At 43.2% G+C, this 23968-nt stretch overlaps 1 protein-coding gene across 1 annotated transcript in view; it reads left to right on the top strand.

Moving 5' to 3' along the window:
- The window catches only part of rimbp2a (RIMS binding protein 2a), a gene marked incomplete at both ends in the record, with an annotated part of 184490 nt that overhangs the window by 130586 nt on the left and 29936 nt on the right, over positions 1-23968 (top strand). Inside the window, 6 exons of the mRNA XM_084324949.1 lie at positions 1671-1828; positions 1961-2040; positions 3487-3596; positions 14400-15215; positions 16198-16221; positions 20434-20585. Of these exons, the coding sequence (XP_084181075.1) occupies positions 1671-1828; positions 1961-2040; positions 3487-3596; positions 14400-15215; positions 16198-16221; positions 20434-20585 (1340 nt within the window). The remainder of the gene's footprint in view (positions 1-1670; positions 1829-1960; positions 2041-3486; positions 3597-14399; positions 15216-16197; positions 16222-20433; positions 20586-23968) is intronic.

The following is a 23968-nucleotide window of genomic DNA, read 5'->3' as shown; positions in this document are numbered from 1 at the left end:
GAGAGAGAGAGAGAGAGAGAGAGAGAGAGAGAGAGAGAGAGAGAGAGGGGGGGGGGGCTGGAAGAGAGAGGGGGAAGAGAGAGAGAAGGGGTTGGAAGAGAGAAAGGGGGAAGAGAGAAAGAAGGGGTTGGAAGAGAGAGAGAGAGAAACAATGGGTTGGAAGAGAGAGGAGGAAGAGAGAGCGAAGGGGTTGGAAGAGAGAGAGGGGAAGAGAGATAGAAGGGGTTGGGCGAGAGAGGGGGAAGAGAGAGAGGATAGAGATCGAGAGGAGAAATAGAGAAAGAGAGTGAGAGAGATACAGTAGAAAGAGCAAAACTTCGTACTGCTGCTGCAGCATTATTGTACTTTCTCTCTCAGCACAGCAGCCCTTCTTCTAGATTCCTGCTATTGTTGCTGCTTTCCTTTGATTTCCTTAAGGATTCCAGCTGATCCTACACTTCTCCTGGTCTGCAGTTTTCCATCCAGCATCTGGGGAGCTGGCAGTTGCTGAATGTATTGCAGATGTAAGCAGCATACACATGAATGGACACACATGCGCGCACACACAAATGCGCGTACATGCATACGCGCACACACACACACACGCTCACACACACACACACACCTATACACACACACACACACACACACACACACACACACACGCTCACACACACACACATATACACACACACACACACACGCTCACACACACACACACACACACTCACGCACACACACACCGCAATGGCTACGCATATAAACGTTAACTACTGTAGATCACGAGATAATTTAAACTATAAGGATTTTTAAGTTTCTTGTGATGTATTGATTTACTTTATTGATTTTTTTTTTTATCACCAAATCCTATGCCTCTAGGAGTTGATTTGATGTGAGGTGGTAGTGGAGGGGAGCTGTTACCATGACGAGGATTGCAGAGTAATAGATTACATGTAACAGGATTACAGTAATCTACTGAAGAAAAAACACAGAGATCGAATTACATACCTTTGAAAACGGTTTGAAGTGGTAAGGGTGCTGACATTAAACACACTAATATCATTTTACATATCTTGGAAAAACTGGATATTGATGGTGTCAACAATGCTATTCAAAATGCAGTGTGTTAAATTTGATAACTTTATTTAACCGCATAATCTATGGATTCTGGAGGCAAATTAACCCAAAAGTAACCCTGAGAGTAGTCAGATGGCACGGTTCACATTGTGCCAGGGCCGTGCACAGACAATCTGTGGGGCAGGGGCTCAAGCTACAAAAAGCCAAGAGGGAAGTGGAATTTGTCATTTTTTTTTTATGGATATCCTTCCCCAGTGGAAATTATAGTAAGCTCAAATCTACTGTATATGCAATAAACACTTACTTTAATGACTTTAATAAGACACTTTCTGTATGGTAAAGCAGCATGGGGCAAAACCCCCATTTGGACCCTATCTGTGCACATGTTTGGATTGAGTAATCCAGTGAATTACATTACTGATTACATTGTTGAAGTGGTAATCAGTAATCTAGAACAGGTTACATTTCTAAAGTAACCTCCCTACCCCCGGCCATAAAGAGTGTTCACCGTATACACCCTACAGCAGGAAATCAATATATGTGCTATGGGCAGGGAGCTGGAGCAGAACCAATGACAGATCCTCTTTGTTCCTGTGGAAATCAATGTTTCCCAGGCAATGAGAGCGTGGCAAACGCGCCGCCGGTGATCACCCAGTTCCTCCCCCACCCGTCGCAAACCGGAGACAGAGACAGGCCGGAGCTGCCGTCCGTCAAACCCAGCGCCGTGACGACGGACCTCCCCAGCAGCCCTCGACGGGCGACCCCCTCAGAGGTTGGTCTAACAGATCCCCCTAGATATGGAATCTAGATCTGTGTTCATGTATGTCTGCATCGTTGCTGAGTTGAACAGCTCCAAAAAGGTAAGTCATTATTTAAATGACTCTCTGGTTTCTATACTCTTCAGATGGAGGATGAGGTCAGCCCGCCACCCAGGTCGAAGCCTCGCTACACAGGCCAGGTCCGCCTCTGCACTGCCCGATACAGGTGAGGAGAAGCGCCAGCTCCCTGTAGGCTGTGGGTGTTCAAACCAGGGGTCATGTGACTCAGGCTGTGGGTGTTCAAACCAGGGGTCATGTGACTCAGGCTGTGGGTGTTCAACCCAGGGGTCATGTGACTCAGGCTGTGGGTGTTCAAACCAGGGGTCATGTGACTCAGGCTGTGGGTGTTCAAACCAGGGGTCATGTGACTCAGGCTGTGGGTGTTAGGGTTAGGGTTCAAACCAGGGGATCTGTGTAGCTCAGTGGTTTCAACTTGTTTCATGTCTAGGTAGAAGATTACTTTATTGTCATTGTACATGAGGCAATTGCATATCTCTCCTACAAAATACTTCCCAAAGGTCAGTGAATACCACGATCACAACACCAGAGGGAGCTCCACAAATCATGTCAAACCCAGATTCGGCTCAAATAAGGGACTAAACACGTTTCGCAATTATGCCACATCAATGTGGAACGCCCTACCCAAAGCTGTAAAGGAATGTGGATCACTACCCACTTTCAAAACCTCTCTCAAGGGACACCTACGGGAGACTGCAATTCAACACTGGCCCCTGTAAATATCCTAACCCAATCATTCCAACCCCCTCCAATGTACAGTCATTTACCTAGTATGGTTTTGTCAATAGTTCAATGTACAATTGTGTTTGTTTGTACAGTGTCTCCTCCCCCCCCCCCTCAATGTACAGTGTTACTTGTTTATACAGTGTGCCCCCCGCCCCCCCCCCCCCCCCCCCAACCACCTCCAATGTAAATTACCCAGTATGGTTGTCAATATCCCAATGTACCCAACCCCCCCACCCAACCTCCAATGTACAGTTTCTACGTCAAATGTATATACTCCCTTTTCTTGACTCCTTCTGTATCACAAACAGTACTGTATTTGCAAATCTGGTATGTCATAAATGTATAGATGTAGCAGTACTGACTATCTGTATGTCATGTATGTCATATATGTCTATATGAATTGAAAATGGGGGACCCTGATGGAAACAAGACAAACGTCTTTCTCAGGTCTGCATCCCCTTAACAATTGTATGTATTGAGCCGTACTGTATTGTACCCATTCTGCAATCTGTTAAATAAAGTTTTCATTCATTCATTCATTCATACATGTGTTACACACAGTCCTCATATTCATCCTACTTACACAGTCCCAACACACCCACAGTACATATGGTGGGCACATCTGTGTGTGTGTGTGTGTGTGTGTGTGTGTGTGTGTGTGTGTGTGTGTGTGTGTGTGTGTGTGTGTGTGTGTGTGTGTGTGTGTGTGTGTGTGTGTGTGTGTGTGTGTGTGTGTGTGTGTGTGTGTGTGTGCGTGCGTGCGTGGGTATGCTGCTGAAAACATGAATAATAATTAGATTAATTAAAAAACATAAAAGAAATAAGGAATAGATGCATATTATAATTATGATGTATCCTCTCATTTCAGTTATAACCCTTATGATGGACCAAATGAGCACCCTGAGGCAGAGCTCCCCCTGGTGGCGGGGAAGTACCTGTACGTTTATGGAAACATGGATGACGATGGCTTCTATGAAGGTGAGAGCCCAGTCAGCCCCAGGGCACAGGGATGAAGTTGTCTCTTACTGCTGATTCAGAATCAGTCAGCCCCGGGTTTGGGGATGAAGTTGTCTCTTACTGCTGATTCAGAATCAGTCAGCCCCAGGCTCTGGGATGAAGTTGCCTGTTACTGCTGATTCAGAATCTGCTTCCCTTCTCTAATCTTTAAAGAGAAACTAAACACAAGGTAATTTTGCTGCCCCAGTGGTTGATATTTTCACCCTGCTCTTCACACTCTGCATCAGTGATGTCATGGAGGTACTATCAAAGAAACAAAGAGAGGTACTCTGACATCACCAGTTGGGGGGGCAGCCTGCGCAGCAGGGTGACCGTATCAACCACTATGGCAGCAGCTAGACCATGTGTTTAGTTGCAGCACAACAGACAGCGTGAAGTACAGTATCATTCTGCCTTCAGCACATGTTCAACATCGTTTCTAACTCATTAGGCACCGGTCATCTTCATGTACACGTGTGGCCTGTATCTCCCAGCAATACGATGCACTGGTAGTCATTTACCTGCAGGGGCTTTGTGCCTATTGCATCTCCACTAGTGGGCCTTGCATAGTATATTGCAGAGGCAGTTCTACTTCTGACTGCATCAAAAAATAACACCCATCAGAGTCCATCATTACAAAAAAATTAAATAAAAAAAAGGATGAATGAATATTTTCAGCAGCACACATAGTTTTGTATTTCTAGTGGCTGAGAGAGTAGGCGAAAACAAAACAAACTGAAAGGCAACCAACACTATCTGATGAAGGCTTTACATGAGACGGAACTCTTCCTGTTCCTGTGACGTTGTTAACAGTCTGAAAGCGGACATGGCACTGCTCGTCACCCTCCCTCCGAGCGACGGAGCTAGAATGATATGAACGATGATAGGACCCCCAGTTCCGGCCATTTTTCTCTCGTGTCATGCTCTGGTTGGGATTCCTTTCCACCCTGTTCCCACCCTAAGGTCCATGCTGCTTCTCACAACACAGTTTAATTGTCTCCCAGTGGTTTCTGTGACATCACTGACTCATCCTCATGTTAACATCCTAGTGATAGGCCAGGAGGTGCCTCTCTTCTCTCTGGTTGTGTGTGACGTGACCTCGAGCCCGGGGGAGGTTCCTGCTGCTGTGACATTGCATTAGCGACGGCAGCAACAAGGCCGGTGCGTCATCCTCACGTCTAATCTCATTAGCGTTACTCAGGCTTTTCCATCACAAACACTGTTAATCCCCCCCCTCCCTTTAGCTAGTGTCGCTCCCCAGCCTGCTCAGCTTGCTGCGCTAGTCCTCAGCCCGTGGTGAGTCATGGGCCTTGGGCGAGGGGCGCGCAGGTGTCCTGGGTACTGGAGGAGAGGCAGGCTGGGGGCCAAGATGCTGTCCCCCCCTGTCCCGCTGCTTTACCTGTCCATCTCTGCTTAAGGATCCACATACACTCACAAATGCATTACACTCACAAATGCATACAGTATACTCGCAAATGCATACACTCACAAATTATCATGCTTGCAAACACATGCATGCACATAAATACACATAAACACACACACACACACACACACACACACACACACACACACACACACACACACACACACACACACACACACACACACACACACACACACACAGACTGGAAGGCCTCTGAGACATGTGGGCATAAAGGACAAGAGGCTGGAATGCCTTTGAAGATCAACACACTGTGTTTTTTACCCCCCCTGGGACCAACTTCCAGTACGTCTCCTTGTCCTGTTTGACTCGCTTTGACTGCAGCATCTTAACAGCCAGCACTGTTCTTAGAGGTCTTGGTAACCTAGAAACCCTCAGGGTAGAAAGACTGTACAAGACCATCCCCGCACTGAACCTACACCTGCTCCAGGGATGCCAAAAACTGTTTACCTCTCTCTTTGGTGAAATAAATGCAATATACCTGTTTAAAATATATATCTGTTTGAAATGGGGTATATATGGCTCACGCACGCACTCACTCACTCACTCACTCACTCACTCACTCACTCACTCACTCACTCACTCACTCACTCACTCACTCATTTACATTTACATTTAGTCATTTAGCTGACGCGTTTATCCAAAGCGACTTACAAGTTCTGTATGACAAGTCATCAGGAAGGGCACAACTCTATCAGCTGAGTAACAATGTTCATCAGAGTGCTACAGTGTAGGTTAGTTTATTAGGACAAGTGCATGACAGTAAGGTTAGTTAGGGTTAGATTTGAAATTTATTTATTTATTTAAAAAAATTTACTCACTCACTCACTCACTCACTCACTCACTCACTCACTCACTCACTCACTCACTCACCCACTCACCCACTCACCCATCCACTCACCCACTCACTCACAGCTGGGTACATTGCTTGTACTCATCATCGTTCTTGTGATGAATCGCTGGGGGACACGGGTCATTATTTTCTCTTCCTTTTTTCCCTTTCTCTCCTCTAAGGAGGAGTCGTGGGTCTATTTTTAGCATGTGTTAACATTTGCAGTAGGCATCATTAAAGGGCCGTGGAGACGGCTGGTTGAAGGGTGGTGTCTTCAGCCAGGCAGTCTGGGGTTCCTGAAAGGTGCCACTATCTTTGTACCTGATTGTGTGTCCAGACCTATAGTAGAAAGTACACAATGAAACACATCCCATACGTCAATCATACGTCAATGGAACAAGACAAATATCAGCTACAACAATAAATCACATATACGGTAAACATTTTTATTTTATACAAGTACAGTAAACAGTATCTTTGAACTTACTGCAGAATTACAACATGATATTCACCCCTGGTGTCATTCTATCTGCCACTCTTGATTCCACTGGCTTTGACGGTTCAAATGAGATGTCAACCATCAAAATTGGATAAAGTGTTCCACAGATATCGCTGTGCAAATCACACCGGCCAATTTTGACCGAAAACAGTATGAGAAGGGGGATATAACCGTCCAGAAGAGGAAGGTTCAAATATAATACATCCGTGGACCTGATTGGATAAATGAAATGCTGGTGCTCTAGTGTGACGTCTAGTGTCTGAATGTTATCTATAGCACCTTTAAGTTTGAGCAAATAGTCTCTTGACACTGAGCACATTTAGGCCATGGTTAGACTAGTGTATTTGTGGCGTTTTTTTATACGTTTTTGAATACGTTTCATGTCCCTATTACACAGAAATGCGTTTTTTGGCGTTTTTTTGTGGATACGGCTGAAACGCAAAATTGTGTTTGCGTTTTGGAGAAACGCTAAAAAACGCGCAGACAACAGCGTGTAGTCTGCATGAGCCGTTGTTGCGAAAACGCCCATGCGCAGTAGATACCATCTGCGTGCCCTTCCGGTGACAGAGAGCTGTCCCAAACCAAATAGCTGCAGCTACTATGTGTTGTCAAGTTATTGTTATAAGGACCCCAGTCCAAGCTACAACAGTCTGCATTCCCTTAACAATTGTTTGTATTGAGCCGTATTGTATTGTACCCATATGCAATATGTTAAAGAAAGTTTACATCCATTAATTCTGCTAGCATTACCGATTGGCACTGCCACTGAATAACATGAGCTAGTGTTAGCTATCAAACCCTGTTAGCTCAAAGCTCCTCTTTCAACTTAACAAGCATTAAACAAAATGGCCCAGTCATCTATTCACCTTTGTTTAATACACACAGCGTTGTCTCTAATGTTATCTAACCACTGATCGCTCCCGATATCATCAGTTTGGTGCTGGCTAAGTAGCGTGAGCTAACGTTAGCTTCTAGCCACAATGCTATACTGTTATAATGGCAAATTCCATTGACGTTAGCATGCAGCTAACAATGCTACCGATCGTTTTTTAGACTAAACTATCCGCTCTTGGTGGTCACTTGTGTTGATGTTAGTTTTGTTTCATCAACAAATGACAGGCAGAACACACAGTGAATGTATCCGTTTTGTTTATTGCACTTTTATTAGGCTTTGCTGAAAAAGAATTGCTGCATTGGGTAACTAGGCAAAAGATGGTGGCCGCCTTGTTGACATTTGCTTTGCAGGCACATTCAAGTTCTGATCGGTTGAAATTGCCTTCATGTTTGCCACCTACTGCCACCTACTGCTTTGGCAGTGTACTACATCAGTGTGCTCGGGTGACAAAAACGAAAAAAAAACGAAAGTGTGATTCGAGGCGCACGACGTCGCGGCGAAACGCATATGACAATGATACGAAAATGAAACGAAAGGTGTAACCGCACCCTAGTAATTTGTGCTGCAGTGATTTTCTTTTCTTAGTTTTATTTGCCACCCGTAATAACGATGTGTTGAAATAACACAAGATGTGATTGATTGATTGATTGATTGAAAACTTTATTAACAGATTGCAGAATGGGTACAATACAGTACAGCTCAATACACACAATTGTTAAGCAGACCAGAGAAAGACTTTCATGTTGTTTACATCAGGGTCCCCCATTTTCAATTAATCAGGACATATATGACATACATGACCAGTGGTGCGTTCCTGAAATCAACTGGGATTGCACTCGCTATTTGCATATCAATAGCGCCGGTCGTCAGGTGTGTTAAATACGACCGGCGCTATTGATATGCAAATAGCGAGTACTTATCTGGGCTTGCACTTAGTGCACCCCCGTCCCATGAAGAACGCATGCCTGTACATGACATACCGATAGACAGTACCTACTGCTACTTCTGTACATCTGTATTGTATCTGCTACATCTGTATTGTACATTGTACATATGTATTGTGTTAATAATAGCAACACACTTTTAAGCCAGGTTGTGTCATTCTTTAACACACCTATATCTTTAGTCTGGTTAGTGACACCACATTGTGTTATTTTGTAATACACATAGTGTACCATTAAGATAAGATAAGATAAGATAAGATGATTCTTTATTAATCCCCTTGGGGAAATTCGGGTGTCAAAGCAGCATGGTGGGGTGATACAGGGTGGGGGATACATAGCTTCACAGTCCTATACAGTCCAGTATCTATATACACTATAGATACACATATAGATATAAATATAAAGGACCTGCCCAGACGGTTTGTGGTGTGTCGGGGGGGAATGAGTCTTAGGCTGAAAGTGCTCTTCATTCTGGCTAGCTCCTCGTAGAGGGGGTGAGAGGGGTTCTCCAGGATGGCTCTAGCTTTTTCCTCATCCTCCTCTCAGCCACCTCAGCTAGGTTATCCAGCTCACCACCCACCACTGAGCTAGCCTTCGCTAGCCCTCGAGTTGATGTTGACCCCCCAGCACACCAAATTATATTATATACCAGATTATTTATGGCTTCTAAAGCTTAAGGTGCATCACGGTTTTGTATAAACTATCTTGAACATTGGCATACAGTTTTGAGCTGCATTTCAAATGATTCCTCATGGTCCCACCTTTCTGATGGTGTATGGCACAATGCATACTCCCACCCATGTCAGCTACTGGAGTTGTTTGCTTCTGTATAGGTGACTAAGCCCTCATAATATAGAAACTAAGGCTGTCAATCGATTAAAATATTTAATCTGATTAATCGCATGATTGTCCATAGTTAACTTGCTTAATCGCAAATTAATCGCATATTTTGTATCTGTTCTAAATCTACCTTAAACAGATATTTTTCTAGTTTTAATACTCTTATCAACATGAGAGTCAACAAATGCTTGCTTTATGCAGCCATTTAACACAAAAGGATGATCCTCATGCATTGCAAATTTGCATCAAATTCAAAACAGAGTGATGCACAAAATAACTTAAAATAAAATATTAATTTAAAACAATGAATAAAGTGTGCATGAAATAATAGGGGAAAGAAAACGTTAGGAACTTGTTAAATTCAACCACACAAGGGCTGAGGACTCACACCCCCCGCCCCCCTCTCTATACTCTATATCTCTCTCACACACACACTCTCTCAGCTCTCTTTCTCTCTTGCCCCTTACTCATCTATCTCACCTCCACTCTCTCTCTCTCTCTCTCTCTCTCTCTCTCTCTCTCTCTCTCTCTCTCTCTCTCTCTCTCTCTCTCTCTCTCTCTCTCTCTCTCTCTCGCTCTCACACACACACTTTGAGTCAGAAACAAACATAGTATCAATGAGAGTATCAATAATACACCTGATTGAAGTTAGTAAAAAAGAAAAAGTAAAAAAAATAAATAGTTCCATTAAAATAATTGTGTGTTAACGCGTCAATAACACGTTAACTTTCACAGCCATAGCTGTCAACATTTCGAAACGTGCAGGTTTTAGCCACGCCCCTTATCCTGGCCCCGCCCCATCAGCCCGCCCCCTCACACCCGGCCCCGCCCCCTCCCAATGGAGCTGCCTCGTCGCTGCTGGTCAAAACCGGTATTATTTTGTTTTCCTACTGTGTAGAGTGTAAATGCTATAAAAATACAGTAAATTACCTTTTATCAAAATATTAACCATTAAATAAAGGTTGTAATCTGTAAATGCATTTGATTTTACTGTAATTTGACAGTATTTGGAAACCATAGATGCCAGACATTTAGTTTTCTTGCAGCTTTTTTTTTCTTACAGTCTACAGTCAGTGAATCCTAAATCTCCACTAGGCAACCACTTAAAGTTATCAGTCCAACAAGGACTGGGTGAACTAGTTGCTACATTAAATTAATCAGATACCTGGTTGAAAGTGAAATGCTGTGAACATCCCTGCATTAAGTGTAAGACAAATTCAGTATAAATTCAGTTTATGTAGTAGTAGCATTAACATGTTCATATTTATTGAAATCTTACAATTCATACATGTTATGATGAATTGAAAATGGGGGAAGAAGTCCTTCTCTGGTCTGCATCCCCTTAACAATTGTGTATTGCACAATACTGTATTGTACCCATCTGTTAAAGTTAGCAATCAATCAATGTATTACCAGTGTCTTTATACCTTCATCACTGTAGGCTACATATTAATACGACAACTCAAGAAGAATCAAGAGGTTTATTTGTCACATACAGTGAAATGCAGGTGGTCACGCCCGCATTGATTGTGCAAAATGCAAAAAAATATAGGTAACAGGATATGCATGATAAAAAAAGACATGCCATGTTCCTGAAAAAGCTATAAAAAATACCTATGGTCATTAATTTAGCAGTGGGAAATGGGAATATCATTTTTGGAACAGTGTGTGTGTCTATTATGTCTGTGTAGTATGTCTGTATTGAGCCGTACTGTATTGTACCCTTTCTGCAATCTGTTAAATAAAGTTTTCATTCATTCTACAGAGAAAAATGATAGAAAAAAAGCCAATGCGATTTTGTGTTTTTCCTCAATATCTCTGCAATGCCTGCGAGTTACCAGTAACTGTATTTGTCATACCATGACAATTCACGACAACTTTTAAAACGGATCAATTTATTTATATGTATAAATCGCATTCAGGAAATTGGGCGTCAGTGGAGGAATGGGAGGAGGGGACAGTGGAGGCGCAGAGGCGCAAACGGCTGTTAGTGTTCACCAACCAACGCATTTACACATTGCTGCATTTGTATTGTTTTATCCACAGAATATTTGCAAACCTTTTGTTCCAGAGACAAAAGCCACAGAGTGGGCAATCAAGAGACACTGGCTAAATTGATTTGACACGCTCGGTCCGCGGCCGCCTCGGTGCGTCAGTCTACTCAATCCCCTGAGCTCTGAGCTTTATCCGGTTGCGTCGCTGTCTTCTTCTGGTCGCAACGGTCTGACTTCCTGTGATAACGGTCTAATCTACACTGCTGCCACCTGTCGTCACGGAGGAGAATTGCACCCATTTTGTAAAAAAAATTATAATAATAATAAGTACAAAATACGTACCAATCCGTGAGCCGTGAAGAGGCCGTGCAGAGGGTCAAAAAAACAGGAGAATCCCGGTAAAACCGTGAGTGTTGACAGCTATGTTCACAGCCTTAGAAATCTTGCTCTTGGATCACTAGAGAGCTGTCTTTAACAGCCTCTCTGTTCCTCACAGGGGAGCTGTCTCTAACAGCCTCTCTGTTCCTCTGCACCACAGCTGTCTCTAAGTAACAGCCTCTCTATTCCTCTGCACCACAGCTGTCTTTAACAGCCTCTCTGTTCCTCTGCACCACAGCTGTCTTTAACAGCCTCTCTGTTCCTCTGCACCACAGCTGTCTTTAACAGCCTCTCTGTTCCTCTGCACCACAGCTGTCTTTAACAGCCTCTCTGTTCCTCTGCACCACAGGGGAGCTGTCTTTAACAGCCTCTCTGTTCATCTGCACCACAGCTGTCTTTAACAGCCTCTCTGTTCCTCTGCACCACAGGGGAGCTGTCTTTAACAGCCTCTCTGTTCCTCACAGGGGAGCTGTCTTTAACAGCCTCTCTGTTCCTCACAGGGGAGCTGTCTCTAACAGCCTCTCTGTTCCTCTGCACCACAGGGGAACTGTTTTTAACAGCCTCTCTGTTCCGCTGTACCACAGCTGTCTCTAACAGCCTCTCTGTTCCGCTGTACCACAGCTGTATCTAACAGCCTCTCTGTTCCTCTGCACCACAGCTGTCTTTAACAGCCTCTCTGTTCCTCTGCACCACAGCTGTCTTTAACAGCCTCTCTGTTCCTCTGCACCACAGCTGTCTCTAACAGCCTCTCTGTTCCTCTGCACCACAGCTGTCTTTAACAGCCTCTCTGTTCCTCTGCTCGCTGAGTCTGTACCTAGTCAAGGATCTTCTTAGTTTTGGGTCAGTCACAGTGCTCAGGTATTCTGCCACTGTGTACTCTCTGTTTAGGGCCAAATAGCATTTCAATTTGCTCTGGTTTTGGGTTGTTTCTTTCCAATGTGTCAGATAGTTTTCTTTTTGTTTTCTTATAATTTGATTTAGTCCAGTGTGGTTTCTGTCTGGTGGCTCTGCTTGTGTTTGTGAGCAGAGTCCCAGAACCATCTGGCTGAGTGGGCATCTATCGAGGGTCTCTCTGTGGGTGAGGGCTATGTTGTGGAGTGTGTCTGGGTCGCTTTATTTTAGGTGATTGTGGAATTTGAATGCTCTTTTTTGAATTTTGATGATTAGTGGGTATCTTCCTAGTTCTGCTCTGCATGCATTATTTGGCGTTTTCCGTTGGGTGCGGAGAATGGATTTGCTAAATTCTGCATGCAGAGTCTCAATTGGGTGTTTGTCCCATTTGGTGAAGTCTTGGTTTGCAAGTGGGCCCCAGACTTCACAACCATATAGGGAAATCGGTTCTATGACGGAGTCTAATATTTTGAGCCATATTTTGATTGGAATGTCTAACTTGATGTTCCTTTTTATGGCATAAAAAGCCCTTCTTGTCGCTCAGGTCGTTCACAGCTTGGTTGAAGTTCCCTGTAGCACTGATGTTTAGGCTGAGATATGTGTAGTTTTTTGTGTGTTCTAGGGAAATTGTGTCTAGGAGGAATTTGTGATTTTGTTGTTGTAGGCTGGGCCTTTTTTGGAATATCATAATTTTAGTTTTGTTTAGGTTTACTGTCAGTGCCCATGTCTGGGATAATTTGTGCAGAAGGTCAAGGTGCTGTTGTAGCCCTTCTTTTGTTGGGAACAGCAGCACCCGGTCATCTGCAAACAGTAGGCATTTGACTTCTGTGTTTGCTAGGGGGATGCCATGTGCTGCAGTTTGTTCCAATGTTTTTGCCAGTTCATTTATGTATATGTTGAAGAGGGTTGGACTCAAACTGCACCCCTGTCTAACCCCACGGCGTTGAGGGAAGAAGTCTGTGTGTTTTCCCTCAATCCTCACAGCACGTGTTGTTGGTGTACATTGACTTTATGAGGTCGTAGGTTTTCCCTCCAATGCCACTATCTAACTGTCTTTAACAGCCTCTCTGTTCCTCTGCACCACAGGGGAACTGTCTTTAACAGCCTCTCTGTTCTTCTGCACCACAGGGGAACTGTCTTTAACAGCCTCTCTGTTCCTCTGCACCACAGCTGTCTTTAACAGCCTCTCTGTTCCTCTGCACCACAGCTGTCTTTAACAGCCTCTCCGTTCCTCTGTACCACAGGGGAACTGTCTTTACCAGCCTCTCTGTTCCTCTGTACCACAGGGGAACTGTCTTTAACAGCCTCTCTGTTCCTCTGCACCACAGCTGTCTTTAACAGCCTCTCTGTTCCTCTGCACCACAGCTGTCTTTAACAGCCTCTCTGTTCCTCTGCACCACAGCTGTCTCTAACAGCATCTCTGTTCCTCTGCACCACAGCTGTCTCTAACAGCCTCTCTGTTCCTCTGCACCACATCTGTCTCTAACAGCCTCTCTGTTCCTCTGCACCACAGCTGTCTCTAACAGCCTCTCTGTTCCTCTTCACCACATCTGTCTCTAACAGCCTCTCTGTTCCTCTGCACCACATCTGTCTCTAACAGCCTCTCTGTTCCTCTTCACCACATCTGTCTCTAACAGCCTCTCTGTTCCTCTGCACCACAGCTGTCTCTAACAGCCTCTCTGTTCCTCTGCACCACAGCTGTCTCTAACAGCCTCTCTGTTCCTCTGCACCACAGCTGTCTCTAACAGCCTCTCTGTTCCTCTGCACCACAGCTGTCTCTAACAGCCTCTCTGTTCCTCTGCACCACAGCTGTCTTTAACAGCCTCTCTGTTCCTCTGCACCACAGCTGTCTCTAACAGCCTCTCTGTTCCTCTGCACCACAGCTGTCTCTAACAGCCTCTCTGTTCCTCTGCACCACATCTGTCTCTAACAGCCTCTCTGTTCCTCTGCACCACAGCTGTCTCTAACAGCCTCTCTGTTCCTCTGCACCACAGCTGTCTCTAACAGCCTCTCTGTTCCTCTGCACCACAGCTGTCTCTAACAGCCTCTCTGTTCCTCTGCACCACAGGGGAGCTGCTGGACGGCCAGCGGGGGCTGGTCCCCTCCAACTTCGTGGAGTTTGTCCAGGACAAGGAGAGACTAGCCATCCAGGCCGGGGAGGGAGGGGAGGACCTCGGCCCGCTGGACTGCACCACCCTGAGCCTGATGGGGGTGGACGGGGTTCCCCAGGATGGCCTCCTGGGCTCTGCCAACACCCTGGGACCTTGCAGCAATGGGACAGGGGGTCTCCTTGACCCTGAGGATCTGGCAGAAGACGTGGTGCCTTACCCCCGCAGGATCAACCTGATCAAACAGTTGGCGCGTAGCGTCATAGTGGCCTGGGACCCTCCGCTGGTGCCCCTGGGCTGGGGGAACATCTCTGGCTACAATGTGCTGGTGGACGGGGAGCTGCGTGCCAGCGTGCCCTATGGCGGCCGGACCAAGTCCCTCCTGGAGAAGCTGAACCTGGACGACTGCGTCCACCGCGTCTCCGTGCAGAGCGTCACAGAGCGCGGCCTGTCGGACGAGATGCGCTGCACCTTGCTGGTCGGCGCCAACGTGGTGGTGGCACCGTGCGGGCTGCGCGTGGACGACATCCAGCGCGACACGGCCGAGCTCTCCTGGTTGCCCAGCAACAGTAACTATGGGCACGCCGTGTTCCTGGACGGCACGGAGCACGCGACCATGAAGCCGGGGAGGAACCGGCTGCGTTTCGTCAACCTCAACGCCATGACGGTGTACAAGGTGAGGGTGGTGGCACGGCCGCACCAGGTGCCATGGCAACTACCCCTGGAGCAGAGAGAGAAGAAGGAGACGGGCGTGGAGTTCTGCACTCAGGCTGCAGGTCAGGAGGGCTCACTTCACCTCCACTTAGCAATGCTTTCCACACAGTATTGGTGGTTATTTGTGGCAAGGACTAATGGAAAGAAGTGTGTGCATGAAATGCAATAAGCTGTATGTAATATTAATAATCTAGGGAATTCATTTATGATGGGTCTGTCTGGTATTGATGTGGGTCCCCGCAAAGTACAACGTATGAGAAATGCAGTCGCCTATTACAGTAGGCCTATTGTTTGCTTCATATGATGTTATTAATATTTACTGCTAGCACACCTCGCTACTGTTAGTCTGTGGACTTTGGGTTGTACAGTACACTGATGTTTTTCAGTCAGCTGTAATATAAACCATAATGTCAATGCAAAGGATTGAGTGGTTGCTGGATATGCAGTATTTAAAGGAACACGCCAACATTATGGGAAATATGCTTCTCCAGAGTCAGACAAGAAGATACCAATTTCCTCTCTGTGCGTTCAGTAGAAAGTTATCCAGCTGCAAGCTAGCTTAGTTTAGCACAAATTAATGGAAGCGGATACGGACCACTAGCCTAGCTTAAAACTCCCGGAGAGCTGTTTTTGGCCAACAGCTAGGCTAGTGGTCTGAATCTGCTTCCATTAATTTGTGCTAAGCTAAGCTAGCTTGCAGCTGGATAGCTTTCTACTGAACGCATAGAGAGGAAATTGGTATCAATCTTCTTGTCTGACTCTGGAGAAGACGGTAAGCGCATTTCCCATAATGGTGGCATGTCCAGCGACTTTGGGTCCTTGAAAAGCGCTATACAAAATACATTTATTATTATTATTATTATTATTATTATTATTATTATTATTATTATTATTATTATTATTATTATTATTATTATTATTATTATTATTATTATTATTATTATTATTATTATTATTATGTTTCTTTAAACAGTAGGCCTATAGTCACATCCAAGAGAGGTCACTGCTTGACCCTGCTGTGTGTGTTGATTGTGTCTTGTCCAGGTCCAGGACCATATTGCAGAACAGGTCAGAACCAGACACCAGTTCTGGGTTTGGTTTCCCTCAAGCACTAAAAGGATATGCTGACATTTTGAAATTTCTCTTCTTCTTTTTTGGCCATTTTACTTCACCAAGCAATTGTTGGCATTATGGTGGGAAATGTTTCAGCGTGTGTCCCTCTGTTATCCTAAAAGATGCTTGTTGGCATTGCTAATATTTTTCATTGCTAGTAATGGGTATCTGTTTGGAGTCTGCCACAAGCTAATGAGCTAACTTGTGGCTAGCAGTACCCACAGTACTCAGTAAGAAGTGCTAACAAGCAATTTTTGGTTAACAAAATAAACATGCAAACAGTTCACAAAAATTTAACAAATGCTTGGATGGGAGTTTTCCCTCTAAAACTCAAAGTCTCAAAGTATAATTTAAGGTAATCTTTAATCAAAATCCAATTGACGTAGTTGATTGTGCTACATGGTGCTTTGGGGAAACCGGCCCAAGTCATGAATTTGAATATGACATTACTGGAACATTAACATTGATTGGCATGGGTGACTCACTACCACACCACAGCAAAATAGTCATTGAATTATCTTTCAAATATTTGACAAGGACAGTAGCTACACAAGGAGCTCTTGGTCCAATCTTGCAAGTGATGATGTCACCACATGTGATCATGTGTGGCTTTAAGTGTCTGGCAAGTTGAATTAAGAGCACTTTGAGTTGTTTAAATATCTGAAACCGATTTCAAATACTTGTTTTTTGCCCAAGTCTGCTCACTGCACTGTGCATACAGTGGAAAAGGTACACCAATACTGTACGTAAATAAAGTACTATCAACCACAGGAAAAAAGTACATAATGTCCATCATGTTATAGCCATAAGTAATATATTTACATATTTTATTGAAAATGTGTATGTATTACAAATAAGTATATATATTTACAAAAGTGTAAACGTTTTATGTTTTCAGAAAACCTTTAAGTTCCCCTGCTGGGGATCAAACCCTAACCTTAACCCTAACTGTATGTGTTAACCATAACCATTAAATACATTTAGCTATTAAACTAACTCTAATCATAATAGTGGTGAGAGCCCAGAGATGCTATGATTGTTGGTTCGACTCCTGGTTGCGGCATTTGTTTTGGACTTACAAATACATCATATTACTTATGGCTATATAACATAAGTTGTCAATTAGTACTTTATTTACGTTTTCTGATGAGACCATGTTGAAATGACATAGACAAGTAGACATACCCCCAATATAACAGTTGATCAATTCTATAGAATAATATTTCCAGAATTCTAGTAGTATAAACTATATAGTATAAAGGGCCCTAAAATTTAAGTACTAAAGTGAAGTACCAAGTGTACTATTTGAGTGCAAATAGAGATGTTCCACCCATGCGCACACACCCTAATAAAATCACAGCACATTAGGAATGATCACATTTTCGTCTCAGTGCATCAGTCCCTCAGAAAAGGCGAGATGACAGATGCCACTGGGGGACGTTTCGCCCCCACTCTCCTTCGCTGTTCAGTGAAACGGCTGCATCTTGTCGTTGCTGCGCTTAGCTTCTGCCCGAGCGCAGCCACCCCAGCTCCGCTTGTTTTACCCAGTGAACCGGGAGGACAAAGACACGAAGCTGGGCTGTAAAATAGGACATGCTTGGCAACGTGATGTTTATCTTGTACTCAACGCTTATAGTAGAAATAACGTCAACATAATGTGATCTCACTACACTGTCAGATTGGTTTGTTTTGAGGGATTTAACTTGCTTCATGACGAGACCACTCCCACCTTTCAGTTTTACCATGGTCCTGCCATGTTGGCAAATTCAGTTTTACCATGGTACTTAAATAATACCATTGTATAAACCCACTTACACCATGATACCGATGGTAATGTCATTGTATTTTCATTCATTTATGGGTGAAAATTATGGATATACCATAATACCTTTTTTGTAAGGGTCGTTTCCGGACATTTACTTGAAACAAAATAGTTGAAAATGTTCCCTTGTTTTCATTATTATTTATTGAAAATCAATCATAATATATCATGAAACCGACTGAATTATCGACCATACCGTTACCGGTAAATTGTCAGAATACACATAAGGCTGAATCCGGGGGAACATCTCTTACAGAACCGAGGCCCCTGTGTTCTGCAGTGTAGTCGCGTGTGTTCTAGCCAGGCAGTGACCCAGGCACGAGGCAGAGAACGGGCTGCACTACCCTGTCCTGCTCCAACGTCTCCCGTACTATCAGGTGGCCCTGGGCCCCTCTTGTTCCGTCTTCCCCCTGTTTCTGCTGCTGTAGAACAGTCTCTTACGCGGCCATGTCGGCTACTACAGGTTTCATATACTGTATGTTGACATTTCATACACGGTATGTCGACATTTCATACACTGTATATTTACATTTCATATACAGTGTATATCGACATTTCATACACTATGTTGACATTTCATATACTGTAAGTGGACATATTTCTGCTGTGTATGTCAGAGCCGGCATGGCTGTATGAGGAAACTCCTATCTTCAGAAAGCCAACTTTTAGGGAATTCAGAGAAGAATCGTGATAGATCGTCATAGATACGGGTCGACACACACAGAGGAGTAGACACACACAGAGGAGTAGACACACACAGAGGAGTAGACACACACAGAGGAGTAGACACACACAGAGGAGCTTGGGGTTTTGACTTTGAGAAAAGCTGAATCCGGGTTCCACTCTCGTACTCAAGTGATAGTCACCCAACAGAAACACTGCATTTTTACATCGTTTGTGCAGTAAGTCTGAACCAAATGTAATTTTGATCGTCCGTCAGCATCTTAGGAAAACTAAACACAAGCAGATTGGGACATTTTAATGCTGAAATATGAATAATTTGCATTAGCACACTGTCGTGTCAGATCTCAGTTTGGTTGTATATCGCATGTGTTTTGATTTAAGCATTAATTCAATGAGTTATTCAATAGTATTTCAGTGCGTTTTTAAATATATAAGTATATCACAGCATGGTGTTTCATGAATGTGCTTCACTCCCGTCCCCCTCCTTCTGTGTGTGTGTGTGTGTGTGTGTGTGTGTGTGTGTGTGTGTGTGTGTGTGTGTGTGTGTGTGTGTGTGTGTGTGTGTGTGTGTGTGTGTGTGTGTGTGTGTGTGTGTGTGTGTGTGTGTGTGTGTGTGTGTGTGTGTGTGTGTGTGTGTGTGTGTGTGTGTGTGTGTGTGTGTGTGTGTGTGCGTGCGTGTGTGTGTGTGTGCGTGTGTTCGTTCACGTGTGTTACTGTTTACGTGTGAGGGCTGGGCGATATGGCCAAACATTTTATCATGATAACGATATGATAATCATATCACTCGATATCGATAATTATCAATATTGTTATCAGTATTTAAAAAAACAACAAAAAAAAAGTATTTTTTTATTTTATTTATTTAAACAACAAATGTATGTTTATTTTGCAGCAATTATTTGTCGTTGCCGCCATCTTTAGTGTTACAGCCCCTCACACTCCAGTTCTCAGGTTGCAGCTGGTTTGAAAGCAAAAGTAAACAGGCTTCTCTGCTGGCTGTGGCTCCAGGGGAGTTGAACAGTTCTGGCTCTGCTAGTTTCTTTTCTATCTTTTGGCGCTTTTTTGGTGGACAAACCACCGCACGCACATGTGCACCGTGACTCGTGACTGGAGACTAGCTCTGCTAGCAGACATAGCCTACTGTGTACAGACGGTTTCAAACTGTATTTTAAATTAGAAAGCAAACAAAATAAATGGACAAGAGAAAAATAAATCTCAATTTGGTCAGTATTGTCATTTGGACAAGCAAAGACATTACTTTAAGTTGCAGGCAATAACGACAAGTATGTCCACTGTCTCTGGTTTTAAAGCTGCACTGTTGCAAGTCACAATACAAATTAAAAATATATATTTATTGATATTTTTTTTATTATCGATCGATATCGATTATTAAAATATATTGCGATAATTATCGTTATCGTTTTATCGCCCAGCCCTCAGTGTGCATGTATGTGTTGACGCGCGTTACTGTTTACGCGTGAGTGTGCATGTATGTGTTCACGTGCGCACACAGGTTTTCCATGAATGCTTCACTCCCTCCCTCATAATGGATTAATATGTACGTATATAGTATGTGTGTGTGTATTAGTGTCAGTAAACCAACCATAATGCATGTCAGCGGGGGCCTGGCCTCCCACTCACACGTTCTCTCCCCGTCCCAGGCCCTCCCCATCCCCCTCAGGAGGTGCAGGTGATGTGTGGCCAGGCTCCGGGGGTCCTACAGGTGCACTGGAAGCCCCCTGTCCTCTCCCCCACCGGAACCTCCAACGGAGCCAATGTCCTCGGCTACGCCGTCTGCACTAAGGGACAGAGGGTGAGTCAAGCAGATTAGCAGGGGACCCGGCTAAACTTGGTTTACACACCTTTTATATTCACAGCACCTACCCTTATTTAGGCTTAACCGTTTCACTACCACACAACCGAAGGTTAACCCTTTCACTACCACACGACAAAGGGTTAACGCTTTCACTACCACGTCTGTAGTGTGGTAGTGAAAGGTTAACCTTCTGTTGTGTGGTAGTGAAAGGGTTAAAGTCCATGATATAGATTATAGTAAGTAGTATCACATTGATGCAGGTTAGGTGAAAATAGTTAAGTTACTGTAGTTAGTTAGTTTGTTGCCCTTGTGAATTATTGGCACACTATTTATATGAAAAAAGAATGTACCGTAATTTTCGCACTATAAGCCGCACCTGAATATAAGCCGCAGCAGCTAAATTGAATGATGTGTACATATATAAGCCGCACTGGACTATAAGCTGCAGGTGTTTTAATGTTTAATTACCATAGGTAATTAGCATTGGGACACAATACTGTCGGATAAATAACAAGAATTAACTCATTTACAAGTTGTATTAAGTTTAGCAAATAAGGGAACAGATAAATAACATTTCAATGCAGTCAAAAAAGCAATATTTCGATTTTTACATTTTCTAGTTTGGTCACGTCGAGTCACATATAAGCCGCACCGTTATATAAGCCGCAGGGTCGAAAAATGGGGGGAAAAGGCGCGGCTTATAGTCCGAAAATTACGGTATTCCTTTTTCATCTGATAAAGTAGTTGTCAGAAATGGACGCTTCGCGCTTCATACACGTGTAGCCCTCCGAACACTATTTATATGTGGCAGGTGTTTTTGAAAATGTTGCTGAAAAAGATGCTAACTAAAAACTTTAATTTAGTTTTGGCTTCGCAAGATGCGAAAGCAGTAACGCTTAATATCTCAAAACCACTCTGAATGCAAAAGGAGCTTGATCATTCCAAGCTCAAACGTGCCCGAAGCTCACCCTTCATTTAGTTGAATATGCCATGTGGTGGATGGTTTTATCCAAAGTGCCTTTCAGTACCAGGGTGATAGTATTTTTATTTAGCATGGGTGGCCCCAGTGGGAATCAAACTCCTGATTCTGATCGCTGTATTACCATCATTTTTATTTGTATTTATATTTTATTTTATTGAGGTTTTATTGAGTATGATCAGTCAGCGTGGGTACTTTCACGAAGTGGATTTGATACTTTATTCCCAAAAATAACAATAGAGACGTGACATAACTGATGTATTCACTCATGGAAGCTGCCAATTCAAACCCCCATGCAGACAATACGCTTTTCAAGTGTAAGTAGATTAACTGTTTAGTTTTGTTTGTTCATCACAAATGATGTAACATCAAACCAAGTTAGATGCTGCATATTGCTACTGTTGACACTAATAAAATGCAATGGCCTTTAATTTCCATGACAATGAGTGTGGCAAAAATGTTACTTCCCTAGATTACAGTAGGTTCTAAAAGCATAGAGTGTGGGTAGTAGGGTTAGCAGCTTCAGGCAATGAGGAAGTTCAGACATGGCCTCTGCATCTGCTGTCTTTGTGTGTCATGGCATTACGTCATCAGAGAACACCAGTGCCACCTACCTGCAGATTTCTGGCAGTACAAGTATCTCAGTCAGGGATAATGTTAATATCTCTAGACAGAGTTCTAGCACCCTCTAGTGAGCCACATGGAATATGAACAACACCCTTGACTTTAACCCTTTCACTTCCACACAACAAAGGGTTAACCGTTTCACTAATGTGGTAGTGAAAGGGTTACAATTACCACACCCCCTCATTGTTGAAACCAAACCTATGCCATTGGTTTAACCCTTTTACGGTTAACTGTCTGTAGTGTGATAGTAAAGGGTTAACCTTCTGTAGTGTGGTAGTGAAAGGGTTAACCTGCTGTCGTGTGGCAGTGAAAGGGTCGAAGCAACATTTCATATACACGAGGAGACATAATACCAATAATCTAGTTTCAAGTTTCTGGTAGCACTTTATAATAACACCCTGTTATAATACATTTATAAGGTATTTGTAGATAATGATATCCATTCATTATCTACAAATACCTTATAAATGTATTATAACAGGGTGTTATTATAAAGTGCTACCAAGTTTCTTTAATAGTTGTCATACAGAAGTACAGAATACTTTTATACAAAATGCTTCTTTCTGTTACGCTCCAGAGACTGTGCTAGACAAAAGATAAGTATGAAATAAAATAGTATAGCATGTAAAAATAGAAGTAAAAAATAGAAGTCACGTACGTAGACACAATGTTCAGTATATACATATGTACAATGTTCAATGCAGAATAGAAGTAACTGAGTTACCATACAATATACTATGCAATATACTAATATACAATATACTATATAGTGCAAAGCAGAAATGGGATGAGGTACAATTTAGGTACAATTTACAGTAAGGTGTACTGAGGTATGGGTTGTAGTGTACTGAGGTATGGGTTGTAGCGTTGATTTCAGGATGATTAGATAATCAGCCGAAAAATTACAACGTGATAACTGGATTACACTAAAATGCCTTTTTCTCGTCCTTCGTGGGATTTACTCAGAATCACCCAAACCATACTCATATTCAAAACGGTATAAAACAGAAATGTACGGATGAAAAAACAATCTGTTTTTTGCATGTTGACCAGAAGCAACTCACTGACAGTCGACGGCGTTATTAGATCCGTATAGCGTTATATAATATAAAATATAGTTTTAGGACTCGCAAGTTTGGCATTCTAAAACTATATCCATTGAATAACGCACTGGCGCTGAAGGCCATCAGCGCCCCCTGCTGCTGGCGTCCAATGTGTTAATGATGATGATAGTGATGATGATATTGTTATTAATGATGATGAAGCTGATTATGATATTGTTATTAATGATGATGGTGATGATGATGATGATGATGATGATGATGATGATGATAATGATGATGATGATGATGATGATGATGATAGACAATCATGATGATGATGATCGTGGTTGTGATGATGATGATGATGATGATGATGATGATGATATTGTTGATGATATTATTAATGATGATGATGCTGATATTAATGATGATGGTGATGATGATATAGATAATCATGATGATGATGATCGTGGTTGTGATGATGATGATGATATTGTTGATGATATTATTAATGATGATGGTGATGATGATATAGATAATCATGATGATGATGATCGTGGTTGTGATGGTAGTAAGTAGTGATGATGATGCTGATGATATAGATCAGTGTTTCTGAAAGTGTGGGTGGGGAACCAGTCGACGTCATGACATTTTTTCGATTTGAATATTCATGACCGACGCATCATGTTTTTACATTATATTTAAGTTTATTCTAAGGTGCTTGGCTTTCT

This window comes from Notolepis coatsorum, assembly GCF_963971535.1.
Source record: "Notolepis coatsorum genome assembly, chromosome: 11".
Classification (NCBI taxonomy): domain Eukaryota; kingdom Metazoa; phylum Chordata; class Actinopteri; order Aulopiformes; family Paralepididae; genus Notolepis; species Notolepis coatsorum.
The sequence above is the reverse complement of the archived record's forward strand: the minus strand, read 5'-3'. Positions and strand labels throughout refer to the sequence as shown.